Source organism: Apodemus sylvaticus, chromosome 7, assembly GCF_947179515.1.
Source record: "Apodemus sylvaticus chromosome 7, mApoSyl1.1, whole genome shotgun sequence".
NCBI classification, from domain to species: Eukaryota; Metazoa; Chordata; class Mammalia; order Rodentia; family Muridae; genus Apodemus; species Apodemus sylvaticus.
In genome coordinates this window covers 104,119,568-104,146,664 of record NC_067478.1, presented here as the reverse complement: position 1 = coordinate 104,146,664, position 27,097 = coordinate 104,119,568, and the positions used below count along the sequence as shown (strand labels likewise).

Sequence of the window (27,097 nt, the reverse complement as noted above, 5' to 3'; positions counted from 1 at the left end):
GTGGGAACCAGAGAGCAGGCATGCCTCAAAGACCAAGAAGAAACAGTTGAAAAACCAATACTCACTGATAAAGACTTTGTAGTTAGAACGCTTGCAAAATTTGAGTTCATTTGAATTTTGCATCAATGGTGTAATTATTTTTAACTTGTAGATCCCTGGCTTTGGTTCTAAAATGAAAAGAATTCCTATGCATTGGGGTATCTATGAGAATAGGTAGTTAACAGTTTGTGCCAAGTGAATAACCAGCTTACCACAGCAATGACTCTCAAATCTTAGCATGTTTTACAGAGTGGATGTAAACTCCTCAGTGCTTTAATTCAATAGATCTGGAATATGGATGGGTGCAGGTGGTGTTAGCACTTATCCAAGGTCTATTCAAAGAACTAACACTTCAGTCCAATGTGTGCATTCTGGACACACACTTCCTTAAATTGAATCTAACCTATGTAGGGCTGCCTGATCTTTTCCCACTTGTTTGACCTTCATGAAGTTCATTTGAATGAGAAAAGATAATTCTTTTTAGTAGAGTCAGCTAATAATAAAACCTGTCTCTCACTGTTGTCATGAGGAACAGACACTTTGTGTAAATGGTTAGAAGCAAGCCTAGCACATTTTTAAACATCCGTAAACTGTTAGTGATTATTATTATCAAATGATGGAAAGTCTGTCTGGTATGTAAACTCCAGAAAAAAAATATAATCATTAGAACTCAAGAAAAGATTCAGGATCCCCAAGTGATCCTCCATGATCTATGGGAGATGCATTCCAATATCCCCAGATGATACCTGAAGCCATACATTGATTTGAACACTCTGATGTATAAATTTCTCCTTTATGCATCCATACGTATGACAAAGTTTAACTTATAAAATAGATAGAATAAAAGATTGGAGTGATAACAAGGTAGAGCCATTTTACCAGAATACTGCAACAAAACTTATAAAAGAAGTATCGGTTTCTCAAAACATCTTCCTATATTGTGCTAAACCTCACTCAGCAAGGGTGGACGATGATGCGTGACAAGATAAAGTGAGAGTAGGCTGTAATTGGTCACCTTATTTGAACACAATACACTGACACCGCCACAGTTGACCTAGCAACTCAGGGGGCCACTCAGTGTCTAACAGTCAGGTAGCAAACGCATGGTCGTGCATGACAAAGAGATTTATTGTCTCAGGCAGAATAGATCTAGATGGAATGAAGCTTCATCATACTAAGAATGATAGGTAACTTTAAACTTATACTTGGTTATTTCTGGAAGCTCCAATCAATGGTTCCAAACCACAGTTGACTTCAGATAATCCAAACAACAGAAAGTGAAGGCCACCAATCAGGGTGGACTTCTATACAAAATCTACACTGTACACTTGACTTTAATGAAAAAGGCATTGTAGTTGCTGGTTCTTGTCAAATCCTATTCATGAACTCCTAAGCCTCAGTTTGTCTAATGGGACACTTCTCAGGCCCTAACTAGTGTTGGCTGTCTTTTGAGTCTGTTTAGAAATGGTCTTCCTGCTTGTAGGGTCCTCTATTTAAAGTAGACTTTTAATCTTACGGAGCCATGCTGATTGGCATCTGTGAGAAAGATGATTCAATCTCCTTGCTTTTGTTTCTCTTTGTGTTCCATGAAAACAGTTCCTCTTGGTAACAGTCACCAAGCACTAGCATAAATAGCTGAAGACTCGGGAGAGCATGGGGGAATTCGCTGTTAGCGATGTCTGAATTCAGCAGACATCTGATTCTACAACATTTTTCAAGGGTTTTTAAATAATTGGGTAAAACCACAAACAGCTCCTGTGGTGTGCACTTCTGCCCTTGGTTTCTAGACTGAGGCATGATTGCATATGTTCTGCATTCGGGCACATTGAACTCATTAATTTCTCCACTGGTCTTTTTATGATTTTTCTCTTCTTTGAAGTAGAAAGTTGCACAGACAAGATTGCTTTAAATCAGACCATAAATATTAGACTTACAAAATCCCTTATTTACAGTGGCAAACATTACTCTGTATCTATCTAGCTATAAATTTATATGGAGTTAAAGAGTAATCTATAAATGTCTCCCTCCCATTTTTTCCTTCCCCACCATGTTTCACCTGCCTATGCTTAAACCATTTGACTAATGGATTTCTGTTTCCCTTTTATCTACACTGTGAAGTTTTGCCATGGTTAGATGTTCCTCATTGTATATGATTCTATGTATCAGAACCAGTACTGTATATACCATAGTGCTTGGAACAGGTCACCTCTTTTACTGTGATATATCCTTTTCTTCTCTGACCACCATTGACCATTGTAATATATGTTTCAGTATGATTTTTTCTGGCCCTTCTGGTAGCAATGTGGGGTTTTGTGGGAATTTTCACTAAGGATCTGTGTTAATTAGAAAGGGGTGAAGAATGAGGAAGACACCGATTAACTTCTTTTAAGTAGTCCTATTTTGGCAATTGAACAATTCCACTTTTTAGAAAAGGAATGTGAATATCCTCCCATTCCATTCTTGCCTTGTGAGTCAAAGTACTGAAGAAGGGGTTAGCCAAGGACACCGCAGCTAACCATGGGGCACTTATGCTAATATAAGTCATGAAGGTGACAGGTGCTTTACCTTGGTGAAACTGCCCCAACTATGTTGGCGGTACATTGTTGTCTTTGTTTCCCAGAGGAATGGTCTAAGGCGCTATGCTTTTGATACAGATCAGGGAATGGTAGCAGACCTTTACTTAGATATTGTTCTGGTTGATTTGTAAATTCTGACATGGTTATCATTAAAAAATGATATAAACATGGCTGAGAGATGCAGCTCAGTGGTAGAACTAAGTTACATGAACAAAAGAACATAAGGCATGCATGAGGTCCTAGGTTCAAAACCTGATAATAAAGGGGGGAAGCCTAGTAAACATGGAGTAGAGGGTACTTGTGGTAGTCTGAACAGGAATGACCCCAACAGAATCATTTGTTTGAATGCTTGGCCCATAGGGAATGGCACAATTAGGAGGTGTGGACTTGCTGGAGTAGGTGTGACCTTGTAGAAGGAAATGCATCACTCTAAGGACACTTAGATGTCTCATATGTCCAAGCAATGTTCAGTGTAGCTCACAGTTGCTTCTGCTGCCTGTGGATCTCAGCTTCTCCTCCAACACCATGTTTGTCTGCGCGCTGCCATTAGTACTGGATTAAGTCTTTGAAACTGAAAGCTAGCACCAATGAAATATTTCCTTTTATAAGAGTTTCCATGGCTATAGTGTCTCTCCACAGCAATAGAAACCTTAACTAAGACACTACAGTTTCAATATTTGAGTCTATGAGATAACTTAGTATGTATGCAGAGCTTGACACCAAACTTGACAACTTGATTTGAGACCCAGGATCCACTTGGTCAAAGTCAGTTGATTTTCCGAAGTTGCCCATAGAGCTTTGTGTATTCAATTACACACACACACACACACACACACACACACACACATACACACACATTTAATATTAAAAAATTTAAATGATGCAAAGAAATGAAGCTCTGATGTCTTATTCTTTACCTTCTAAGATTTGATTTCAGTTTAAGTTATGTCCAAAGGATTTATTTTTATTTTTGCTTTGATTGGAGCAGAGTCTCACTTCAGAACTAAACCTAGCTAGCTTGGAACTCGTTTTGTCAACCAGGCGTGCCTCAATATTGTGGTGGTCTTCCTGCTTCTGCATCATATGTGTCTCAGATTGCAGGTATGTCGAGCCATACTAGACAGAAAGTCTCAGTGCATGCAAGGAAACGTGAAAGCTGATAGGACCATCTCCCCAGCACTATCTACTCTCTCCCGCCACTATCCCTTGCAGTGCTCCTGCAGCAGGCCTCGGAGATAAAGCAAAATGACTTCAGGAAGGACTGTTCTTGGACCCTGTGGTCACTTAGGTTACTTGAGAATATCAGGTTTCTGTGGGTGACTAGAGAAAATCCATTGTTGTCCCTGATTGGAAAAGTATGAAACTGATCTTGGATCCCAAAGAAATGAGTGACTTGCTGTGGCTAAGGAGTGTCATCAGAGTCTTTCAAATTGGTATCTTGGTCTTGAAGCAAGAATAGAATTCTTGCGTGATCTAAGGCATGGGTCACAGTGAGGTCTTCCTGCATGTGCTGACTTGTCTGAGATGTTGCTTTGACAATGCTGTATATGGTAATGGGGAGGAGGCAGGTCACAAAAACTCTAGGTACCATTTCAAGAAACAGGAAATAATGCAAGAAAGAAGTGGAGATTCAGACCACTGCCCAGCATGACCCAGCCACTAAGAAGGAAGTGACAACTTGTCTCCAGCTGGATCTGTTTTCAAAGCACAGTTCTCTCAGGCAGCTCATCCATACTTTCATAGAAATGAATTCCATCTTGTACATCCAAATCTCCAGAGGAGGGGAAGATACTCCATACAGCTCTGAAGAGCCTAGTGCAAAAGAATGCACAAAGTACAGTGTACCCTACCCTTTCCCTCGGGAAGCAGATACATGGAGTAGATGCCCAGGGAACCCCCATATCCACTTTTGGCACAAAGTCACAGACAAAGCCTGATTCTTCTAATGACTTACCTAGATTCTGATATTTCAGTAGAAGAGAGGCAGGCAGCAAGCAACTCTCAGCAGATCCCCCAAGGAGGGAGCTGCCCAGACAAGAAGCATGGAGAGTAAATACCAGTTCTCTGTCCTTCTCTCCCACGCCTTCCTTTCTCAGACACTTGGGTTACTTTATAGCTTTATTAATAACAAGGCAACTCTACCAAGCAGAGCTTCTAAAAGTAGCCCAAAAGTATGGAACATGATACAGAAGTATATTCTCTCTCTCTCTCTCTCTCTCTCTCTCTCTCTCTCTCTCTCTCTCTCTCTCTCTCTCTCTCCTTTCTCTCTCCCTCTCTCTCTGTCTCTTTCTATGGCTCTCTCTCTCTCTCTCTCTCTCTCTCTCTCTCTCTCTCTCTCACACACACACACACACAGACACACACACACACAGAGACACACAGACACACACACACACACACACACATTCTGGGCCAGTGCCATGTCCAGGGAAGGTGACACCTTTAGCTCCCTCAGCTCTTCTCTACCAGGAACTTTTTCGTTTGCCGTCCTAATGATCCCCTTGCCACACAGGGCCTGATGCTGGTGCTGACAGGCTGCTCATTAGTGCCAGGGTGCTGCAGTCAGCCGATGGCAAGCCAGAGCTCCACTCCTGACACTTTTTCACAGAGCTGTCACAGAGTCATAGAGCCTGCCAGCTCTGGTTGAACTCAAGCTGTGATACCTCCAGTGCCAATTAATGCGTCAGTGTCCTGCTTGGCTAGGGAGGAGGCTTTGTCAGTGCTGACAAATGGGAAACCAGGCAAGTCAGTGGTCTACAGGGTAGTGGGTGTGTGGTTCAGGACACTCACAAGGAAAGAGCCCATGCTAAGGGTCACTTTGCCTTCTGCAGCTTGTTGACTATCCATGTTTTCAGAAATAAGGACTACCAATCATCCACTGGGCTTCCTCAAGCATGGTGAAGAAGACTTGACTACAGGATAAAGGCTGTTGACATGAACATAGAAGTTATGTGGACATAGATGCAGATACTCAGCCTCTGTTGCGTTAAGTGGCATTGTTTTGAAAGTCAATAGACATACTTTTCCTGTCATTCTACCCTAATATCTTTTTGTAACCCTGAGACTATTGTGCAATTTTCTGCCTACTTTCTATTTACCCATCTGGAATAAGAAGATGGAGAATGGGAGAGGCAGGATGGATGGAGGCAGTTTTATATATACTCTAGTGTCCTCTAGTTTACTTCAGAAAACAGAGCTTAGGATCCAAACCTGAATGGTTGATGACAGTAAATGGTAGAAAGCTCAGCTGTCCCTGAAGAGGGAGATGAAGAGCATATTCCAGAAACACACATCTCAGCAGTTGATGGCACCCAGGACCAGAGTGCATCAGAAGTCCTGATATCAAAGCCTTTGTGAGCCTTCTTAACTTCTGTGAAAATGAACTTGAAGAGGGGATCCTCCTTTCAGCCTCTCACTGTACCAGGTTCCCTTGAAGGGACTTAAGGAAGGGTTAGGAGAGCCTGCAAAGGCCACTGCAAAGTGTCCTGGAGTCTGGTCAAGGGTTCCAATGGGGGAAACATGCCAGATCTCCCTGTAAATATTATAGTGGAGGAGAGCTCTCAAGAGTAAGACTGGAGTATTGCACTGGGAGAAGAGGTATGCCCCTTTGGAGTGGTGCCAAAGAACAGTGGTGTATACCACACCAACAGTAAGTTGGTTTTTAGACCCTACACCACTAAGTGGTTTTTAGACCCTAAGTAGTGATCACAAGGTAAGGAAAGCAAGAGAAGCAGACCATGCTCCCCAAGAATTTCTGAAACAGGGATGTTACAATTGAACTGGATCTGGAATATATCTACTCTGTGGACTTCCTCAATGCATCTTGCTTTGCCTTGGTGTGGGTTCAACCCATTTTGGTTTGTCTTGGTGTAGGATGCTCTTTGGGTTTCCAAGAAGAGGATGTAATGGTCCAAGAATTTTAATTTTAAAAAAGATACTGAATATCACTGCCTACAGAAGACTCTATCTGGTGCACAGGGGCTCTTGGTTCCAAAGATATAGAAAGTCGACAAATTCCTGACTCCTGACTGGACTCAAACGTTTACCAGAGCTTTACATAGGTCACCAGGAATGCGACAAGGTAGGAATGCCAGCTGTCTCTCTAAAGCTCTGAGACCTCAATGAATCTGGTGCCAGGAATATAGGAACACTTTTCTGTGAAGAGTGGGGACCTACTTTGCATGTTTTCAGGATATATTAAAAGAGAACATATTTCTGCATACTCAGAGAAAATGTTAAGAATAAGACTATGTTAAAGTGCATTCATCCTTGTCTAGATGAAGAGAAAGGATGAAGCCCAGAGCCCTGAGTTGGCGGGAAGCAGCTCAGCTTCTCTGATTGTACCTGAACACATACTGACCCTTTGGCTTTGGCTTTCATGGAGTAAGCCACAGCTCTTTCTTGTGAGGACCTGAAATGAGAACTTTCCTTTTTGAAAAGACCAGGGCCATGTTAGTGTAGACAATATGTTCATATCCAGAACAAATGTTCAGAAAAAGCATAATTATCTGGAAAACCAATCAGTTTCCTCTTGAATTCCAAGAGTAGGAAGCCAGGAGAAGGAAATAGAAAAGGCACAATGCACAACACCATAAATATCACAGGAGAAATAACTTTGCACAAAGGGAGGTCCTATCTTCCCCTCCATCCTTCTTCCAGACATCTGGTACTTCCTCTACCTAACGAATGGCTTGGGCAGGCCTCTTAACCCTTTTATGCAGCAAACATCCACTCCTATATCAGTATGCCAGAGCCTTTCTGAAAGAAGGATCAGTGTTTACATATCACCTTTCCACACAGAAGATGGCCATGACTGGAAGAAATACTCATTCCAATGAGGTTATGGGACTGTTGTGAGTTGTACCTGATGGCTTCCAATAGACAAAACCAGGCTTTTTCAAAACTGTACAAAACCAGCAAATAAATCCAGAGGGAGAAAATACAATGAAGTCATCAATTGCCCCAAGTGCCTGGATCAGCTATTCTTTGGGGGAAATTTCATGTCTATGTAAGAATGATTTGACTAAGACATGATCTGCCTTTAGGAGTGAGACAAAGATGACAACTGCTCACTGCCTCTGGAGATTCAGCAAAGGTGCACATCATTCTCCCAGGAGCCCCAAGCCTGCCCTAGTTTATTTAAAATAAGCACTTTCTTGGAAACATTTAGTGGCTACAGATGAAGACCTGACTGCTAAGGGTCTCTAGCTTCAGTTCAGATTTGGCAGCAGCTCAATGACATCTCTGATCTCCAAAGAATCACCACCAGGAGCACTGTTCCCCGGTGAGTCTCGAGGTGATTAGCTCTAGCTTGGCATATCTCATCAGTCTGAAAGTGGGACAGCTAATCTAGGCCCCAGATCTGGACAAAGCTGTTCATCTAAATTACTCTAATCTGCAGGTAGATTCTGATCGGTCTGCTCTTCTTCCCTTGATCCATCTTCTGTTTCCATAGCAGCTAAAACCTCAGGAAAGTGGCAGCATCTGGCCCAGGCTCAGATGAAAATCTCCTAGGGAAGTGAATTAACTTGATGGCCACAAAAGGAGGAACAAAGGACCTCAGAACACAGCAGAAGAAGCATCCAGTGAAAGGGAAGGAGTAATGGAGGGTTTCAGAGAAGAGGGGAAGAAAGCATAACATGAAATTAAAACAGATATTTAAGAGATTGTGAGAAAAAAATGAAAGAACCGATGTGTACAAGAGACTTCAGCATAATAGACTTGGGCAGAAGCAGATATCCTAAGGGGAAAGGCTAGGAAAAAATCAAGGCCAGGACAAAGATCTCACTGGCCAGAGATGGGACAGAGAAAGGGCATCAAACAAGAGATAGGGTCCCTTGGCACGAGTAAAGGAAATCTACCCCAGGTGATGAATGTTCTTCAGTTTCAAAAGGCAGACTGGCCCAGCATCTGATAACACAGGGGATGCAGTGACATTAAGCTGTGATGAATGGGGTGTGTGGACTTGAAAATCCTGTACATTTAGGTAGTTCTGCCCTTACAAGTGCCCCAGGTCCATCCTCCATCACTAATGATCTCATGCACAGCTGAGACTTGAGCCAGTTTTCACAGGTCATTCCAAAAGGAGAGATTTGCCAAAATGCAAGAAGTTAATTCTCTCCCTCTCTCTCCCTCTCCCTCTCCCTCTCCCTCTCCCTCTCCTTCTCCTCTCTCTCTCTTCCTCCCTCCCTCCTCTGTCTCTCCCTCCCTCCCTCCTCCTGCTCCCTACTCCTTTCTTCATAGGGGTGACATCAGCAATCACAACCCAACAACTCCCCAGAGCACAGGACAAGTACAACCGAACATGTCATACCTCTGAGACCATCAGTCATTGTACACTGCCAGAGAGGAAATTCTATATTTAAAGATGTTATAGTACAACACTGCTTTTTAAAAATGTAGCTTTGGATATACTACCACCTTTAAGAATGGCAGCCTTAGGTACCAGTGAAGAACATGCTGGAAACAGGCAATCCTTATTGGACTCTTCTTGGGATGCCCTTGTGAAATCAGATAGTCGGCTTGGTCCAGTAAGCCCTTTTTGGAACAGTCAAAATCCAACAATGAACTATGGTGTTGATGTAAAGGTTTAGTTCCATCATCCCAATCAAAGACAAAGTAGAAGGGCCATTGTACTTCAGAAGTGTTCTACACAGCCATTAGAAATGGTTCCGAGCCATTAGAACCACGTTGTAGCTCACCTTCTCCTTCTACCCAATCTTAATTCTGTCCCTTCCCCTCCATAGAAGATGATCCCAAGAGTGGCCCTATTGTATTTCTTTCACTTCACTCTCTTCAGAGTCTGGTGTGGGAGCATACAGCTTGAAAATCAAATTACCTCCACTAGGGTGCCTTGGAAATCCTTAACCTTGCCTTACCTAGCAATATAGATTCCTTCATCAGACCACACATGCATATACATGACTGCACACATAGTTAGATACATACATTTCATCCAGTGATCAGTAGCAGAACAGGTTGACAATGCCATTTTCCCTTATTATCATTCTCTAGCCAAACTCTTGCCATTCTATCAATGTGTACCACTCAATTTTTTTCAACCTTAACCACTACTTTCTACACAGTCATCTCCCTCATGAGAATATGAGTTCACAAGAACAGGAACTTGTTAGAGTGGGGCTGTGGCTAATTCCCCCAGTGCTTAGAACTGTTTGGATGACTGAATTTTCTATAAATACTTGGGAATGAATGAAGAAATATTATGTTCTTTGATAACAAATAAAAGCTACCTTAATGATAAGTAATATCTTGTCACATCCTAAAGGGTTCAAAGCACAAATCACTCAGTGTTCATAACATCTGAACATTTTGGCAACATAAATTATGTAATTTAGCCACACATTATGGTATATTTGTTATCTAGGAAATATCAGAGAAAACCGAAAGCAAATCACAAAAACAGCTAATGACTAGATTTTTGGCAATGCTGAAGAGGCACAGACCAGGGAAATTTCTTGTTAGGAATATGGCATTTAGAGCTATCATCCATCATTATGTGTTTGTATCTCCTATCTCTTCAACTACCAGCTGGACAATGTCCCCAAAGCATCCCTTCCATCATTATACTCAATGTGAGACATTCACAGGGAAAATCCTCACCACGATTTTACCCAGATTCAAGTGGCATTAATCTCTGCAAGATTGCAAACAGACATGCAGATACACCCTCTGAGACTGTGACAGTTATGTCCACTCTTCACAGAACAACAACTGTATCTACAGTTATCAGTCCAATTGACTTATCAGACAGCCACTGGCTTAGAACCCTTTGGACTCAGCAGCCAGTACCACAACCTGCCATTGATGGTAAACAAGGTGCCAGCTCTCTCTTATGAGATGCTGCTCTTACCTTTGGGAGAAATATGTCTCCAGGTTACTGTAGGCTCCGGTCTACCTGTGGCTATGCAAGTGAGGCTGATGTTGTTCCCTTCATTAATGGAGATATCTGAAGAAATCTCTACAATTTTGGGAGATACTGTGGAGAGAAAACAGGAAAGGGGAACATAAAAATACTGCTGGCAAATCTCTTTGTTGTCTTAAAATAGAAGATGACAGAATAGCCAACATAGACATATATGAACTATACTTGTAAAAAAATAAATAGAAAATTTACCTTAAATGTAAAGAATATCTTACCTTGAATTTAGCTTCCATTTCAAATTCACAGGCAAAGTAAGGAGGTGAATCAACTCTACTGCAATGCTGCAGTAACTCTTCTTCCAACTGTACCTTCTGTCTCCACTCACATCCCCAACAACACACACCCCTCCAACACAGGTCCATGAGTCATTCTCCTCATTGAATTCAGAGGTGGCTTTATGTAATACAGTTTCAATAAAACACATCTCTACTTAAACAGCTTGGGTTGTCCCCATTGCCTATGTTGCCCAATGACATAACCAGGCTTTCTAGGCCAGCATATGAGGTCATTCAGAGTCAAGCATCAACTAATCTCCCCAGCCATCTCCAGTGGCTCCAATCTCCATTCACCCATGCTCTGTCCCCAACCCTGTATGCTCTTTCTGCTCATTATAGAGGATCTATATTCTCCCTTTTATCTTCTGGAGATAATCCTTTAAAGCCCAGGTCTTTGTTATCTTCCTCACCATCTACCTGCTTCCAATTACCAACTCAAATTTAGTTCACTGCTTAACCACTACCTTCTAGAACATACTAGACACAAGTGATTGGATACTCATATCAGTGATATATGATGTGATATGATATGATATGACTTGACCCCTCTCTTGCAAAGAAGACATTCTTCCAAATGCCTAAAGTTTCATACAGTAAGCAATTTTGATCATTTTTAGACTTAAATTCACATTGAACTTCTAGTAAAGATGGAAACCAACAGACAGAGAGGGAGAGAGAGAGAGAGAGAGAGAGAGAGAGAGAGAGAGAGAGAGAGAGAGAGAGAGAGAGAGACTGTCTCTCTCTCTCTGTGTCTACCCTTGAACATTAAGATAAAGATAAAATATAAAACAAAACAGAAATAAAGCAGTGGGCTGGGAAACTCACTGCTCCAGAGTCTAGGACACTTAAGATTTCACACTGTAATTTAGGGCTGCTGATTAAAAGTTAGAGTTTGCTTCTCAGGATGGAAAGGCAATTGATATGTTGGTGACAATTGATATGTTGGTGACAATTGATATGTTGGTACTTCACTGACACCTTGACATGAGAATTTCTAAATACTCTAAGTTCTAAAGTTCTGCAAAACACTTGCAGAAGTAAAATACTTTGATATATTTTACTCACAGAACTTTAACCACAGTGTTTCCTTCTGTTGAACTCTTGACTGAACTCTGGTTCCCAGCCCTTGTCCATTTTTTTTTTTTTTTTTTTTTTTTTTTTTTTGGCACTCACAGATCCTTGCTTGATTCTTAGAGGCAAGCTTGCCTGCAGTGTCTGTGCTGGCTCTGCAGACATTGCTTCTACAGTGCAGGTAAGTAATTTATTGATTGGTAAAGCACTCTAAGATTCTCTGCAAGGGATTATGTCACGCCAACGCCATGCAATAAAATAAAAAATGATGGACTTTGTGAACACAGGGTGATTTAGGGGTTGTAGTTGGAAGTGTACGTAAAGTACATTTTAAGTGGAAATCAGGCTGGGTAATGAATTATTCTTGCTTTGGAAGGGCTGACTGGGAGTTCATTTTCCTGGCTTTCTACATGATAGCTAATCTGCTAATCATACACTAGAGAACAATGGACAGGCCCCAAGTGGCATGGAAGGTGGAGTAGGCCAGAGCTGTCAGCACAGTAAGTATATTAAATGAGACAATCACACCTCATGCTTGGAAGAATCATCTAGAATCCTCACCTCCCCCACCCCTGTCATTTACAACTGGAAAGTATCCAGCTCATGATGGAAACATTGGAGAAGGGCTTGCCACCTTTCCTAGCCAGCCTAGCAACAGAGCTTCAAGGGAGCAAACTGTCCTGATGGATCCAAAGGACAAGCCATGCTTGGTAGTGGGGCTCAGGTGACAACAGGCACAGCCACAGTGATCAGAGTTACAGAAGCGAGTGCAGATGTTCTGGGGTGGATGGTGTCATTTTCTAGGAGGCAACTTACAGCCCACGGTCAGCTTTAAGATAAAATTAGAGGCTCAAAGCAACCCTTGACGCAAGGACTTGAGTTCTATCCCCCAACATCTCCCTGAAAAAAAAAAATTAAATTGAGCTGGCAAGGAAATACTATATTTTAGCTAATTCCTGCTCATAAAAAAAGACTTGGGTAAGTAAGAGATAGGCTCCCTGTATTTCACACTGTTTCCATGGATACTTTTGGTACCTTATTTCCCTTAATGCAGGCTGTTAGAAACATAGGAGAATTGCTTTGTTTGCTTGCATTTATTCACTCACACATTCATTCATTCTCTTGTCAATATTCATGAGTCACTTTCCATATGCCAGCATTGTGCTAAGCACAAAGATCATAAAGTCCTTTTCCCTAAGGATAATGTGATATAAAGATATAAAAACAGACAGAGGAATCTAATCCTTTGAAGTATTGTGACACAGAAGGATTTATCAAATGTTATGGGAACACGAAGTTAGATGCCTAAACCTGACTGTGGGTGGGTGTTGCATGACCCTTTTTGGACATGTGATAGCTATGTTAAGTTTTACCGGGCTCAGTAAAAGTTTGCCATGTCTGGGGAGGAGAGAAGGAAAGGCTTGTTAAGCAAAAACATGACATAAAGAAGGCATAATTAGTGAATTATTTTTGTCCCTAGATGTAATCAACTGTTATTGGAAGAGATTTTTCTTTAGAGGATATACCAAAGGCACAAGGTCCTTGCAAATATATTATCCATATACAACTTGTGGACTAGGTATGTTATGATATGCAGAAACATGCCATGGACTTTCAATATGTTTGGGGAAACAATGTATTTAAATGGTCAACTGTGTTGAATGATGCAACAAAATGGGCCAGAAAATCATGTGTATTGTTGCAAAATGAAGGATGTGTATGGTAAGTGCTGTGAGCTGGTAAAAGGGATGACCACAGTGAGTAGGCGTGTCAGAGATGGCTTCATCTCACATCTACATCCGCTTTGGAGTCATGTATGGGGACAAAAGTGGTGCTATATCACAAGGACCAGAAATACATTAGCATGAATGAGTTGGCGAAAGTCCATGAAATACATGAAATTAAAATCTCCCAGCAGGAGGCTTGAGATCCCAGTTGGTTCTACCAGGCCACCTCCCCCATCTACAAAAGGAAAATGGTAGTTCTGTGGATTCTGGCCTTTGAAAGGCTCCTCTGAGGACTTAGAAAACAACTTTCTGAAATGGCCTGAGAGCACTTCCCGGAAACACGAGGCATTCAATAAAGGAATTTTATGCTGCACATGGTTGGTAGACTTGTGCAGTGTCAACCCAGAATAGACAGTCAATAAATTTCATAAGGATCAATGAAAACGGAATACAAGATCAATGAGGTAACAGGAAACCAGATTGTGGAACAGCCTGAAGGCCTAAGTCTTGGATGGTTAACTTTAATAGGCTACAGCAAGTATTTAATTTTTTTTTAAATATAGAATGCCATAATTTCAAGTTTTTTTTTTTTTTATTTTAAGAAGAATCTGTTAACCACGTGTCAGAGTGGAACTGGGAGAAATTGGAATTAGCAAAATCTATCTACAGGAGTGATGTTCAAAGCCTGGATTGAAATGTTGGCTTTTCAACAGAGATAAAAGGAGAAGGTGACTTGGAGAGCAGGGACAGAAGGCACACACAGAACCTACTGGTGGCCCAAAGAGGGGAGCTCAGAGACGGGAATGCCTTTGTGGAGAGCATTAGTTCGATGAATTCTGACTTGCGCATACTGGTGGGAAAGATGCTGAGGGACAAATGGAGGACAACCAGGCAGAAGCATCCATTTAGAGTTGGAGTGCCACGACCAAGGGACCAAAAGTGCAGCTGAAAAGCAACCAGAGAGGGGTTGAGAACAGGAGCCACAAACCAAATCTGCCTTACAGATGGTTGTCATTTTCTGCACTTGTGCGTACTTGATGACTGAAGGCTTTTGAGGTCTGAATCTAAAATATACCAATTATATAAACAGAAAGACTGAGAAGTATTTAGGCTATATTTAGGAAGAAAGGCAGAAGTCAGGTGAACCATATTCAGAAAATAAAATTCCACACTTAATACATTTTATTAAGGTTTCATCTGGCTATTACTGAATTCTAATTCAAATATGTAAATAATTAAATAAGGTAATTATTAAAACAATATTCTGAGGAACTTTCCTATTCCTGGTTTAGCATACAGTGCCCAGGTGTTGAGTTTTAATAATTATGTCATTAATAAATAGCAATTTGCTGTTTTTAGCACACAGTAGATATCCTATTAAATCCGAATTAAGATGCTTTATTAAGCACTGTGCAGTCCTATGGGGCTGAGAATACACATAAATGCCTGGACCAGGTACTTCCCAGAATGCCTGCAGATCTATGCCTCCCAAATGGCTTCCATTGCTGCCAGCGGAGTCTTCACTCACTAGTGAAGGCTTGGATTGCCCAAAGCTACTCAGGATAGTGTTTGAGCCTGGAGCTTTCTTGCTGCTGTGTCCTAAAGTCTTTTGAATCTACAGTGTTAAAAGTCCAAGCCTAGGGTACTAGCAATTTTTGGGGCTTCTAGACCTCAGGGAGACACTCCAGGCCATGATAACATCACGATGCAAAATGTGAAATGTAGATGGGGAAGCTGTTAAAAATATGGCCACTGTGCAATAGGCAAATTCCATTGTGAAGTTGCTTTGCTTAGGAATGCATCAGGCTGTGTGGCAAGATATGGGAGTATGTTTTCCCAATCCAGACTGAAGCATGAAGAAAACTTCTTATCCTAGAAGTCCTTTATTGAAATGTTTCCCACCTCTTTCCTAGCTTCACTTCAGAGAACCTTTATTGGCTCCTCTAGTCCTAAAATACTCCCAACTCTTCCTATGCAAAGGTCCCTCCATGATTTTCCCTTTGGCTTTGCATGACTTGACTGTTCTAGCCTTTATGTCCTGACTCCTCAAAGAAGTCTTCCTCGGCCACCTTTTCTAAGATCGAGTCTCCACACCAATTATTTGTTGCATAATTTTTGGCTTTTTATGTACTCTGTGGCACTGAGGGACTAAGTCCGCTGTCTTTGGCATGTTAAGCAATCACTCTTTCACAGACCTACTCCTTCGGGTAGGCCTCTTCTAAAGGAAGTAGAAGCTGTGCTGGTTGTCTTGTTCACCAAATTACAGAGTGGATGCCATCAAGTCTAGGAAATTTCATATTCCATAGACAAGTTTTGAGTGAATGGGTGTTTTTGCAAGGCTGAAAGGAAATGTAAACAAACAGAAGTCCATGCATCATGTCCTCAAGATTTATGTGCTTTATGTGCTCCATATAGCAATGATAACAGTCACCAGGTTTCAACACCTGTTGACAAGTGGATATATATATATATATATATATATATATATATATATATATATATATATATATATTGACATAACCGCACACACTCAAACATACAATATTTCCTTGAATTAACTCAGCAACCCATCATGATGGATTTGAAGTGTTTCCTGTGTGACACAGGGCTTTCACCATTGACATCAATAAACCCTGGGCAAACAGGGACTGCTTAGCCACCTGATCTATTTCCTGCATTTTACAGATGAGAATGCTGTCATTCAGTTGAGGCGGAGGTCTAGGAAATTATTCAAGGACATACAACTGAAATTTGCAGTGTGGTATGTGAGTTTGAGTGAGGAATTTTATGGGTAAGAAAACCGTCCTTGGAATTGCAAGTGCAAACATAAAAAATAAATTAAAAAAAAAAGAAACATGACTCCCATGTTTTACTCACATTAGCTGTTTGTAAGACTCTGTTGTGCATTAGACACCTTGTGAGGAGTTAATTCATTGGTAACAGTTTTAAGAATCCTATGAGGAATTTCTATTATTATTACTATTCACAGATGGATCAAAGGAAGAGTTAGGGGGACTTTAGTCATTTTTTCAAGGGAAAACTTCTAGTTTGGAATAACAGTGAAAAATACCAGCAAGTTATGGGTAATGCCCACTGTCTGCTCTTCTCAGCATCCAGTCTTGTAGGTTTCAGGCTCCAACCCAGCATTCCTTGGGCTTTGCTAAAACCATTTAGCCCCACATTCCAATCCATCCAGGTTCTTAGGGAAAGAACTGAGCAATGCCTACTTCTCCAATCAGAATATTTCCATCATTTGTTACACCATGGTCCTTTTTATCAGTAGCTCCATGGCAACACATGTATGTTCATAGGGATCTTAGCTGAAGAAGCCCATCTTACTGCTGTGTATATGGTGTTATTCTCTACCACAGACTAGATGGGAGGCTCTACCAACATATTATTGTTTCTAACTTTCCATATCTGCATGCACATTGAAATCTCCTGCTTATTCCATCCTGGGGACATCCTGCTGCTTTTCTCTCATTCATCTTCCTTCAGTGTAAACTGAACCAGAGATGTGGTCCCTGGGGACATGTCAATCTGAAACAGCCCCTGTGACTTGCAGACTCCTGTATGTACTCAAGGTCCCTTGGACTGTGTCTCTATGGTGACAGAATAGTCATCACATAGGCCCACATGTACATCTACTAATAGAAAGTCTTATTACGTCTGTTGTGATCAAAAACACAAGTCAGCCATTCACTAGCTCAGTTCTCCTCCTCTCTGCTTCTCTCCTTTCCTTCTTTCTTCCTTTAAACTAAAGTATCTTCATGCTCCAGAGAAACTCTAATATTCATGTCAGAAGACTAGATAGTAAATTGAGGCCTTCAAATGACTAGCTGTATAAACTTAAATAAATCTTTTTGACTAGTTGATCACATTAATGATATTAGAATTTTTCTTAACCCCCACTCAAAATGCATGCTTTATGGGTCACAGAAAACATGTGGAAATACCACATTTCAAACATAAAATATTATTCAAGTGTGATTTGGCAGCATTAATAAAACTCACATCCCTCTAGAGACCAAGGTGAAAAGAAACACAAACACTGTGCCCAGGGGAATTTGCTTGATTTAAAGGACAAATTGGGGTGGTTGCCAGTCAGCAGATGCTAGCCAATAGTTAAGAGGTCAGCAGCATCTGCAGGCTGAGGTCCTGGTTGGTCCCAGCCTCAGATAGGTACAGGCCCAACCTCTCACCAGCAAGGGAACAAGTGGCAGCTGCTGTTTTGAGGGGAGGAAGTCAGACTGGATGCTCTGCATCCCAGATAAGGGTGTGTAAATTCGAAAGCTCCTTAATGACGCAACCTCAGGCAATGATGACTCCTTTCATCAGAGTGCTTGTGCCATTTGTTACATCTCATTCTTCCTCTCTCGGCCCCTCCATGTTAAAACCAAGTAAAAAATCATGAAGCCCTAGGAGAAAAAAAAATCTAGTGATTTAATCAGGATTAGTCATAAGCTAGTGGTTCTGAAGTTTGGAATGTGTGCCTTTCAGGATCAACTGAAATGTTGAAGGAAGTTTTTATGAGCTCTACTCTCTGACCCAGTTTAATCATTCCTGATGGAGACATAGAAGAAGAAAGTAAACAGCATTCATTCATCATGCCATGCTTCCCTGCCTCTGGGTATATTAGTGTAAATTGAATTTCACAGCCCCTACCTGTAACCGTAAGTGCTCCATTATAGTGGGCACCAACTAGGAAATTGCTAAGAAGTGTCTTCTCATCCATGGCTGTTTCCTGAGAGAATGTAAGAGAAGGATTGCTAATCATGAACAGCTGGCTACAGACAGGACTTCAGTTTCAAGAACAATGGTTACTAGTTGGGATTTAGTTGCTTACAGATCTACCCTACCACCCCAAAATGGATGAAATGGATCAGCTCCATGTGAACCAATTAATCAAAGGGAGGAAAGATGGAGTGGGAATCCAACAGTCACTGAACACTAGAAACTACTTCAAGAACCCTATAGAATCTTGCTGGTGTTCAATATGGCTGCTTCTTTAGAGACCCTCCTGGTATTACCCTCAGAAATCATCCTCAGTGTGCAGGGAAAGGGCTGAAGTTCCCCCCCATTAATGAGCTAAGCCCAGTCCATAATAATGTGGGCATTCAGATGTGTACAGAATCTCTAATCAGGTATCCCTGAAAACCAAAAGCCAAGCTTCAACAGCCAGACAGCCTCCAAAATTAAAATATGCCTAACTCGAAGAGAGAATCAATTAACTTGATTCACTACATAATTTTACAAGGAAGGAGAGAGAAAAAAAACAGGAAAATGTTTTGTTTATCTTAATATTCCTCATGGAAGAAAGCTATTATTTGTTGATCACCTAATAAGGACTATATTCTTGCCAAGCGGTTTTCCATTTAATTCAGAACACTCAAACTTTAAAGAGCTAATGAGACTCCACTGAAGGAGGGAGGAAGTAGCCAATGTCAGATCCCAGCTCTTCCTACAGGGTTTTGAGGATCAAGGTAAATATGTAGGTATAATTGAAAAGCACTTAGTGAGCTGCTAATCACTCTACAGATGAATGCTATTGTGAGGGAGATCGCATGGAGTTCAATCAATTAGTGGCAAACAGCTTAACTATTTGTTGTGCAAACCAACCGTGAATTGCTGACTAGGCTATCCTAACCCTGCCCGCTACATCTTCTGACCAATCCAGTGAATTCTCAGCATCCAGCTTAGGAATATGGGTAGGCAACTGTTTCTGATGTCCCCTGCTTCTATGTTCTCTTGGAGTTCTTTACAGGGCCCACTCAAGAATTTGCCTTGGTCTCTTGGCATCTGACATCTTTCTGGTATCTTGGTCCCCTTCTTCAAGGTGAGAAGGCACATGCTGTTCTTGAAATTCAACTGACCCCCAGGGAGACCATACAGTGATAAAGGCCACTTTTATCACATCCCAGAGACATGGTTTTTCTTGTTCTTTATAGGGGTTTTCTATACAAGCTCCAAATGACAAACCTAGGACTTGGATAGGACACCATCCTGTTAGGCTTAGAGGAATCTGTAACTCAGCCTTGGCCGCTCGACCTCCAACTGGGGAGAGTTTGCATACATAGTTTTTCTTAGAACTTGGTTCCTGTCCTTAGCTTCCTTTTTCCAAATTCAGAGAGATATTAACTACATCTTCTCTTTGGATGCTCTTACTTCTGTTCAGAAACTCACCTCACCCAGAGAAGAACAACCATTTCTACTACACTAATTTGTGCTATCCCCTTATTCCAGCATTAAGGATGTATTTATTTTTGTTGATGTAAGTAAAGTGAACATGTCTGTGACAATGCCTGTATATGCTAGCATACTCTCAGGGCTTGATCCTCTCTGAACAATCTTTTCCTGTTCTTTAAGCACCAAGCATATCTGTCTCTCATACTATCCCATTTTGGTCAGATGGAGGCCACTCAAGCTAAAATGGAGGCCATGTCCCCATATGGCCCCCTTTTAGTACAGAAGTCTGTACCTGGGCTGTCAATCAGCTGCCTGCCACCTATACACCATATGCTTAACTGCCTTTCTGGTGTCATTTACACTTTAATTCTTTTGGGGGGGAAGGGTTTATTGAGCTTACACTTCCATGTTGCAGTTCATCACTAAAGGAAGTCAGGACTGGAACTCAAGCAGGCCAGGAAGCAGGAGCTGATGCAGAGGCCATGGAGGGATGTTTCTTACTGGCTTGCTTCCCCTGGCTTGCTCAGCCTCCTCTCTTATAGAACGCAAGAGCACCAGCCCAAAGGTGGTACCACCCACAAGGGGCCCTCCCCACTTGATCACTAATTGAGAAAATGCCCCACAGCTGGATCTCATGGAGGCACTTCCCCAACTAAAGCTCCTTTCTCTGTGATAACTCCAGCCTGTGTCAAATTGACACACAAAACTAGCCAGTACAATTGACCCCTTGTCAACTTGACACACAAACACATCACTATTAAGCCTCAACCCTTACTTTCTTATTCATCCCAAAGATCTAAATTACTTTAAAAGTCCCACAGTCTTTACATATTAAAAGTCCAATCACCTTAAAATATCCAATATCTTTAAAATTCAAAGTCTTTTAAAAATTCAAAGTATTTTAACTGTGGGCTCCACTAAAATACTTTCTTCCTTCAAGAGGGAAACATATCAAGGCACAGTTACAACCAAAAGAAAAACTCAAACTCCAGTGGTTCAATGTCTGGGATCCAACTCATAATCTTCTGGGCTCCTCCAAGGGCGTGGGTCACTTCTCCAGCTCTGCCCTTTGTAGCACACAGCTTGTCTTCTAGGCTGCAGCTGCCTATACTCCACTGCTGTTACTGTTCTTGGTGGTCATCTCATGGTACTGGCATCTCCAAAACACTGCTGACTTCTACTGTAATTAAGATTAACCAATAGCTTCTCATATGCTCTCTTTATGGTGACAAGCCTCTACTCCTATGCGTGACCCATTCAAGTCCTGGACCATCAATTGCAACTGAGGCTGCACCTTCACCAATGGCCTTCAGTGGCCTCTCACTGTGCCAAGAGCCTCGGCTGCTCTTCATGACCCCTCCATGCCTTCAATTCTTAATTGCCTAACAGCACTGGTAGTTAAGCACTCAACAATGGCTATAAATCTGCTTGCAGTGGGAATTATATTGCCCATTCTAGGAAGGTTCCCATGAACCACTGGCTGGAGTACCCCTGACTGCAGAAGGGTCCAAATGATTTCAAGAACGTTCCTGTTTCCATTCTAGTATCTGCAAGGTCAAGTTAGACAAGGAGGATACCTTCCTCCAGCAGCACAGTAGTGATATTGCTTGTACTAAAATGGAAATGTGAGGTGTATGTACACTCCAGTGCTAGTGATCAATGAGACCATCTTAGGCAAGTGAAGACACAGCTTATTACCTGACCTTGACTCTCAGAGCCCCATAGGTGGTCCCACTGCTGTCCAAGGTTACTTGGCAACTGGTTTAAAACTGATTTTGTGTTCTGAGTCCTTATTGCTACTAAATCCTTCATAAAGGTTATGGTTGGAGAACAGATCACAACAAAGCCTCTCCCCCTTAGCATGTGAGGTAAAGATACCGGCCTGTTGGTGTTGGGCTACAAGTTCTCAGTGAGAGCAGTAGCTCTCTGGCTCTCCTGTGAAATGTCACAGTGCTGGAGCAGAAGAAGGGGGGAGTGCAGTGTTGGAAAGAAAAAGTTTCAACATGACTTCTTGTTAATACAAAGCTTGTCAAACACATCACCTAGAAATACTGAATGTCTTTATTAGATTCTTTATCTCCCCCCGAGATTGGAGGGACGCACCAGTTGCTTCTCGGTGGAGATGTCATCATCCAGAAACTAATTAAAGGCTACGCAGGAAGCTCGGGCACTCACACTCTGGAGAACAAAATGCATTAGCAAGCAGAGGAAAAAAAATTACAAGTGAACTTTATATCGAAAAGGGCAAGTTGGGAATTTGACAATAACTCTTCTCTCTCCCTCACCAGCTCACAGCAGGTGAAAGTGGGCCCATCAGGATGTCAATGAATCTTGATGCAAGGCCATCTGCTCCCCAGCACCACTCAGGAAGGGATTTCTCCTATCTGAGTACCAAGGGCTGAGGAGTACACGACCACTATGGGAATTGCAATCAGGTAGGTTTCAGGCCAGACTCTGCCCCTTCAATAGAGGCAGGAAGAAAATGTGTACATCTGAACAACATTCATTTATTTGTGCAGATTGAAGAGGCTGGCCACTCAATCCAAAATATGTAGGAGTACAGGAAAGGCAGACTGAAGCAGAGGCAGTACTTTATGCCAAGAAAACTTCGAAACATATGCCCTTGTTGGCTTTAACTGTGGAAAAGGCCTCCCCCATGTATCCTGTGACACTGCTTTGTGGTCACCAGAGATCTCTACAGGAGACATGGTGTCCTACCTTATACTCCCTCTGTTTATGTTTTTGCATTCTTTCTTGTCTCATTATTCACAGAGTTCAGAAACTAAAACTTAAAGACCTACCTTTGTCATTCAAGAACCATTACCACCTCACACTGATTCCATGGCTACCCTGGATTATGATGTTGGCGACATCCCATGATTCAGGCCTTGGTTTCTGAAGCTCCTATTTTACAGATTCTTCCTTATTAGCCCTGTCTTCTGTAATATTGTTCATCCTTTGAGCACATCTTGTCTTCCACTAGTCTTTTAATAATTACTGGCTGCATGACTGACTCTCAATGACTAAATAGAAGCAAAAGCCTAAATGTTTGAGGGATCACTTGAAGAAAAGAGTTTAAAACCTTTGCATTGACACAGCAGATTACCTCTGCTTGTCCTACATACCTTTATGCTCTTTTCTCAAATGATTCTGGACCAACGAAGACACATAAGCTAACATTCAATAAGGGTCATCTAAGACAGATGGGGATGCAGAGCACCAGCATAGGCAGGGCTCAGAAGTGGTTTGGCACCAACTACCCAGAGTCTAATCCTAGCTGTCGGTCCACTGTTACTTTTCTGCTACCTAATGCATATGTACCATATACATTAATACATTTCAATATATTTTTGTGGGTTTTTTTTGTTTTTTGGGGGGTGTCTTTTTTTTATTTGATATATTCTTTATTTACATTTCAAATGATTTCCCCTTTTGTAATGGTAAAACATATATCATAAAAGCATCATCTTCCATTGAATCTCATTCTCTTCTCCCTTGAGATAATTTCCATCCTTCTGATTATGCAAGTTTGCTTTGTGCTGTGCTATTTCTTTTCTGGTCTTCCTCTCTCCTTTTATATAGACATTCCATTCTATACAATATAGAGTAATTTTTAAGACATCCAAGCCAATCAACACACACACACAGGGGGGGGGTGGAGAGGGAGAGGGAAGGGGAGGGGGAGAGGGAGGGGGAAGAGGGAGAAGGAGAGACCAACCTACCCTCTATTCCTAACCTTCCAATGACATCTCACTATACTGGGCACAAAAAAGCCCCTTCCTGTAGGGCTTTCCTAGAGATTTAATGTGTTCACATGCATAAAGCGCTCAGAACAATACTTAGCTCAGTAATGTGTGCTCAATAAAGCTGATGCATTTACAATGTCCCAAATAGAAATCTGGATTCTTCCTCTCCCAACTCGAAAAGCTCTCCTCTCCTCATGTGCCCCTTCTTAATTAATCACACACTTGCCAACCTAATCTAAATTTTTAAATCTAAAGTCCAATAGAATTATATACCTTTACAAAACCATTTATTTTTGAGACAGTTATTTAACTACTCAGTATTCTTGACTACTGCATGTGTTACATGTATGAAAAGGGTGGCTAAAATGGTTGAGTTAACTCAGGTAGTGTACAGCACGTGCTAAAGGACCAAACTTATATACAAATACAGTTGTTTATCTACTCCAGTTGGAAACACTCCAACTAGAATTACATAGGCAAATGTCTGTATAACTAAATACCAGATGCTACATCATACTCAATCTGGGGGTTCATTCCTTGTCCTTGCTATTATTAAGTCAGTCTCAGCCCCTGAATTCCCTTTTCTCCTTAGCTTGGTGTTCGGAGTGTCTTTGTTCTCCTCTTACTGGCTACTCCACAGTTCATTTCTCAGAGTTGGAATGCTGTATTGACTGACCACAGACCACTTCCCTAACGGCTATTAGCTGTCCTTGGATTCCGAGATCATGACTCTCCTGCATGCTGTACACTCATGGAGGAGATCCCAGCATCTACACATTTTAGCTGTGTAGAGATGGAACTCTGTTTTATCCTTCCATAAAAATGATGGTATAATAATGGCCCTTCCTGTAGGGCTTTCCTAGAGATTTAATGTGTTCACATGCATAAAGCGCTCAGAACAATACTTAGCTCAGTAATGTGTGCTCAATAAAGCCGATGCATTTACCATGTCCCAAATAGAAATCTGGATTCTTCCTCTCCCAACTCGAAAAGCTCTTCTCTCCTCATGTGCCCCTTCTTAATTAATCACACACTTGCCAACCTAATCTCTTTGAACAAAGAAACAGGAATTGCCCTTAATTTCCCTCATTCCCTCGATTTCTGTGCCCAACTATTAAAATCTTGTTTACTTTATTTTAAAAAAATAACCCTTACCTTTCCCTAAATCTCATTCTCTTCTCCCTTGAGATAATTTCCATCCTTCTGATTATGCAAGTCTGCTTTGTGCTGTGCTATTTCTTTTCTGGTCTTCCTCTCTCCTTTTATATAGACATTCCATTCTATACAATATAGAGTAATTTTTAAGACATCCAAGCCAATCAACACACACACACACACAGAGGGGGGGGATGGAGAGGGAGAGGGAAGGGGAGGGGGAGAGGGAGGGGGAAGAGGGAGAAGGAGAGACCAACCTACCCTCTATTCCTAACCTTCCAATGACATCTCACTATACTGGGCACAAAATTCAAAGTTCATAACTATGTTTCTATAATGCTACCCAGCTGGCTTGGGTGGAATTGCTACTATATCTTGGGCTATTTTTATGAATCTCTCTGATCTGCTTTCCATTCCATGTAGATGCCAAGCATGTTGTTTTTTTTTTTTTAAGACTTTGCAATTTCTGTTTCTTATCCCCACAAAAAAAAAAACTTTCATCCAGACAATCATATGGTGAGTGGCTTACTCTTTAGATCTCATTAAAACATCTGTAAACTCAGCATCCTTCCTGCCCACTTCTTCCAAGCAGCCACACCTCCTCCGAATGCTCTCTCGTTATGTGAGACATAGTTCCACCTGAATTGTTTTCAGTTATGAGTCTTTATTGCTTCTAACTTTTCACTGGATTTTTTCCCTCTGAACAGGACCAGGGATTGAACCTGGGATCTTGTGCATACCAGGGAAATTTCATTGCATTCTAATTTAGTCTTTGAGGCCTGATGGGATAGGTAGTATAAACGTGCCCATTGTGAAAACCTGACTCTCTCAGTTCCATTTCCGGAATCCTGAATGTTGCCTCTGACCATGCCATGCATTGTGGCACAGGTGTGCTTGTCTTCACACATGCACTTTATAAATAAATACACATGGCATTAATAATTTTTAAAAAACTAAAATTGTACCCTCCAGGAAAACGAAACCTTATAGTGCACTCACTCTATCCCAGACATCACAAAAGGAACTTGATACATTCAACCACTATTGGCCAGAATTTATTAGTAATTTTTTATTATTATCTGAAGTCTCTTTTTCCAAACCACCCTTTTAGGGCATATCATAAAACTTTGTAGTAACCACTGTATAACCATCATCCTTCTAAGAAGAATTGAGAAGACAGAACTTGTGGTCTGTCTCTCTCTTCCTGTGCTTTACCTTGGCCGTCAACAGAAAATAGTATTCCAGCGTGACTGTCCAGCTGTGCCCTGGGATCAAGTCATGCGCATTATCTTCCCTGTGGCTCCTTGGTAGGAGGAACATATGGAAGACAACAATTTCCATGCATCAACTACTGACAACTGGGATGACTAAACTTGCTTCTACACACAACCACAAACTTGCACATGTGTGTGTATGGATGTGTATATAGCTGTGCTATATGTGGGTATATGTGTGTTATATGTATATGTAGTATTTTGGATGGATGCATATGGTTGTGGTATGTGTGTTGTATGTGGTAGGGGTATGTGTGTGCATGTGTGTGTGTGTATGTGTGTGTGTGTGTGTGTATTATAAATGTGTGAGTATGGTACGGGTATGTGTATCAATATGTTTATAGTGAACCAGAAGGCAGGACAGCCTTACTTCCCACTGCAGAATCTGCCACTTGTTGTGAAACTACAGAAAATGTTAACTTGCTTTGGAGAAGTTCAGTTTCCTCTAAAGCACTAGGACATCAAAGAAAACAGTGGCTTATGGGCTGCTCTCTCTTTGCCAAGAAGGCTCTGTTGGGTAACACAGAGAAGCTAAACAAAACCTCTGTCACTGGGCAATAAATTAAAAGTAGGTCTGTGCCAGTGAAGATAAATCAGCAACTTTAACATTTCTCCCCTGAGCTGGACATCTTCAAGGAACGTAGGACAGGTGTCTCCAAGCTGAAGTATCGGTTAAAAAGCTGTCCTTTAAATTACATTTGGGCTATTTCTTTTCTGGCTGGCTGTATTTTTTTGTGATCTATCTGGAGGCTTAAAAAGACACACAGCAAAATAAATCTCAGTTCCATTAAGCACACTATGGACTTGCATATTTGTTCTTATCTTTGGTCTCCCTTTCTATCATCCCCCGCTACCCCACCCCTTCCCAATGCTATCAAACATCAGCACCAGAAAATGTTTACGATTACTCCTGACACTGATACTAATCTAATTCCCTGTAATTGCGATTCATCATCATGTGGGCTTCCTCTCTGCTTTATGAGGCTCTAGAATTCCCATCTCACATATCTTATAACTCCAGATATAAACTCAGCCTGTTTATTTCTAGAACAAAGTGATTGGCAGTAGAGTGGGCTCTGGTCTACACTCCAGTCAGAGTATCAGGG

The 27,097-nt window shown here is 41.5% G+C and overlaps 1 protein-coding gene across 3 annotated transcripts in view; it reads right to left on the bottom strand.

Moving 5' to 3' along the window:
- Ntm (neurotrimin) overlaps positions 1-27,097 on the bottom strand; it is a 419,704-nt gene that overhangs the window by 105,449 nt on the left and 287,158 nt on the right. For all 3 annotated transcript variants that reach the window (XM_052188773.1, XM_052188774.1, XM_052188775.1), the window contains exon 3: positions 10,486-10,611. In XM_052188773.1, coding sequence (XP_052044733.1) covers positions 10,486-10,611 — 126 coding nt within the window. The remainder of the gene's footprint in view (positions 1-10,485; positions 10,612-27,097) is intronic.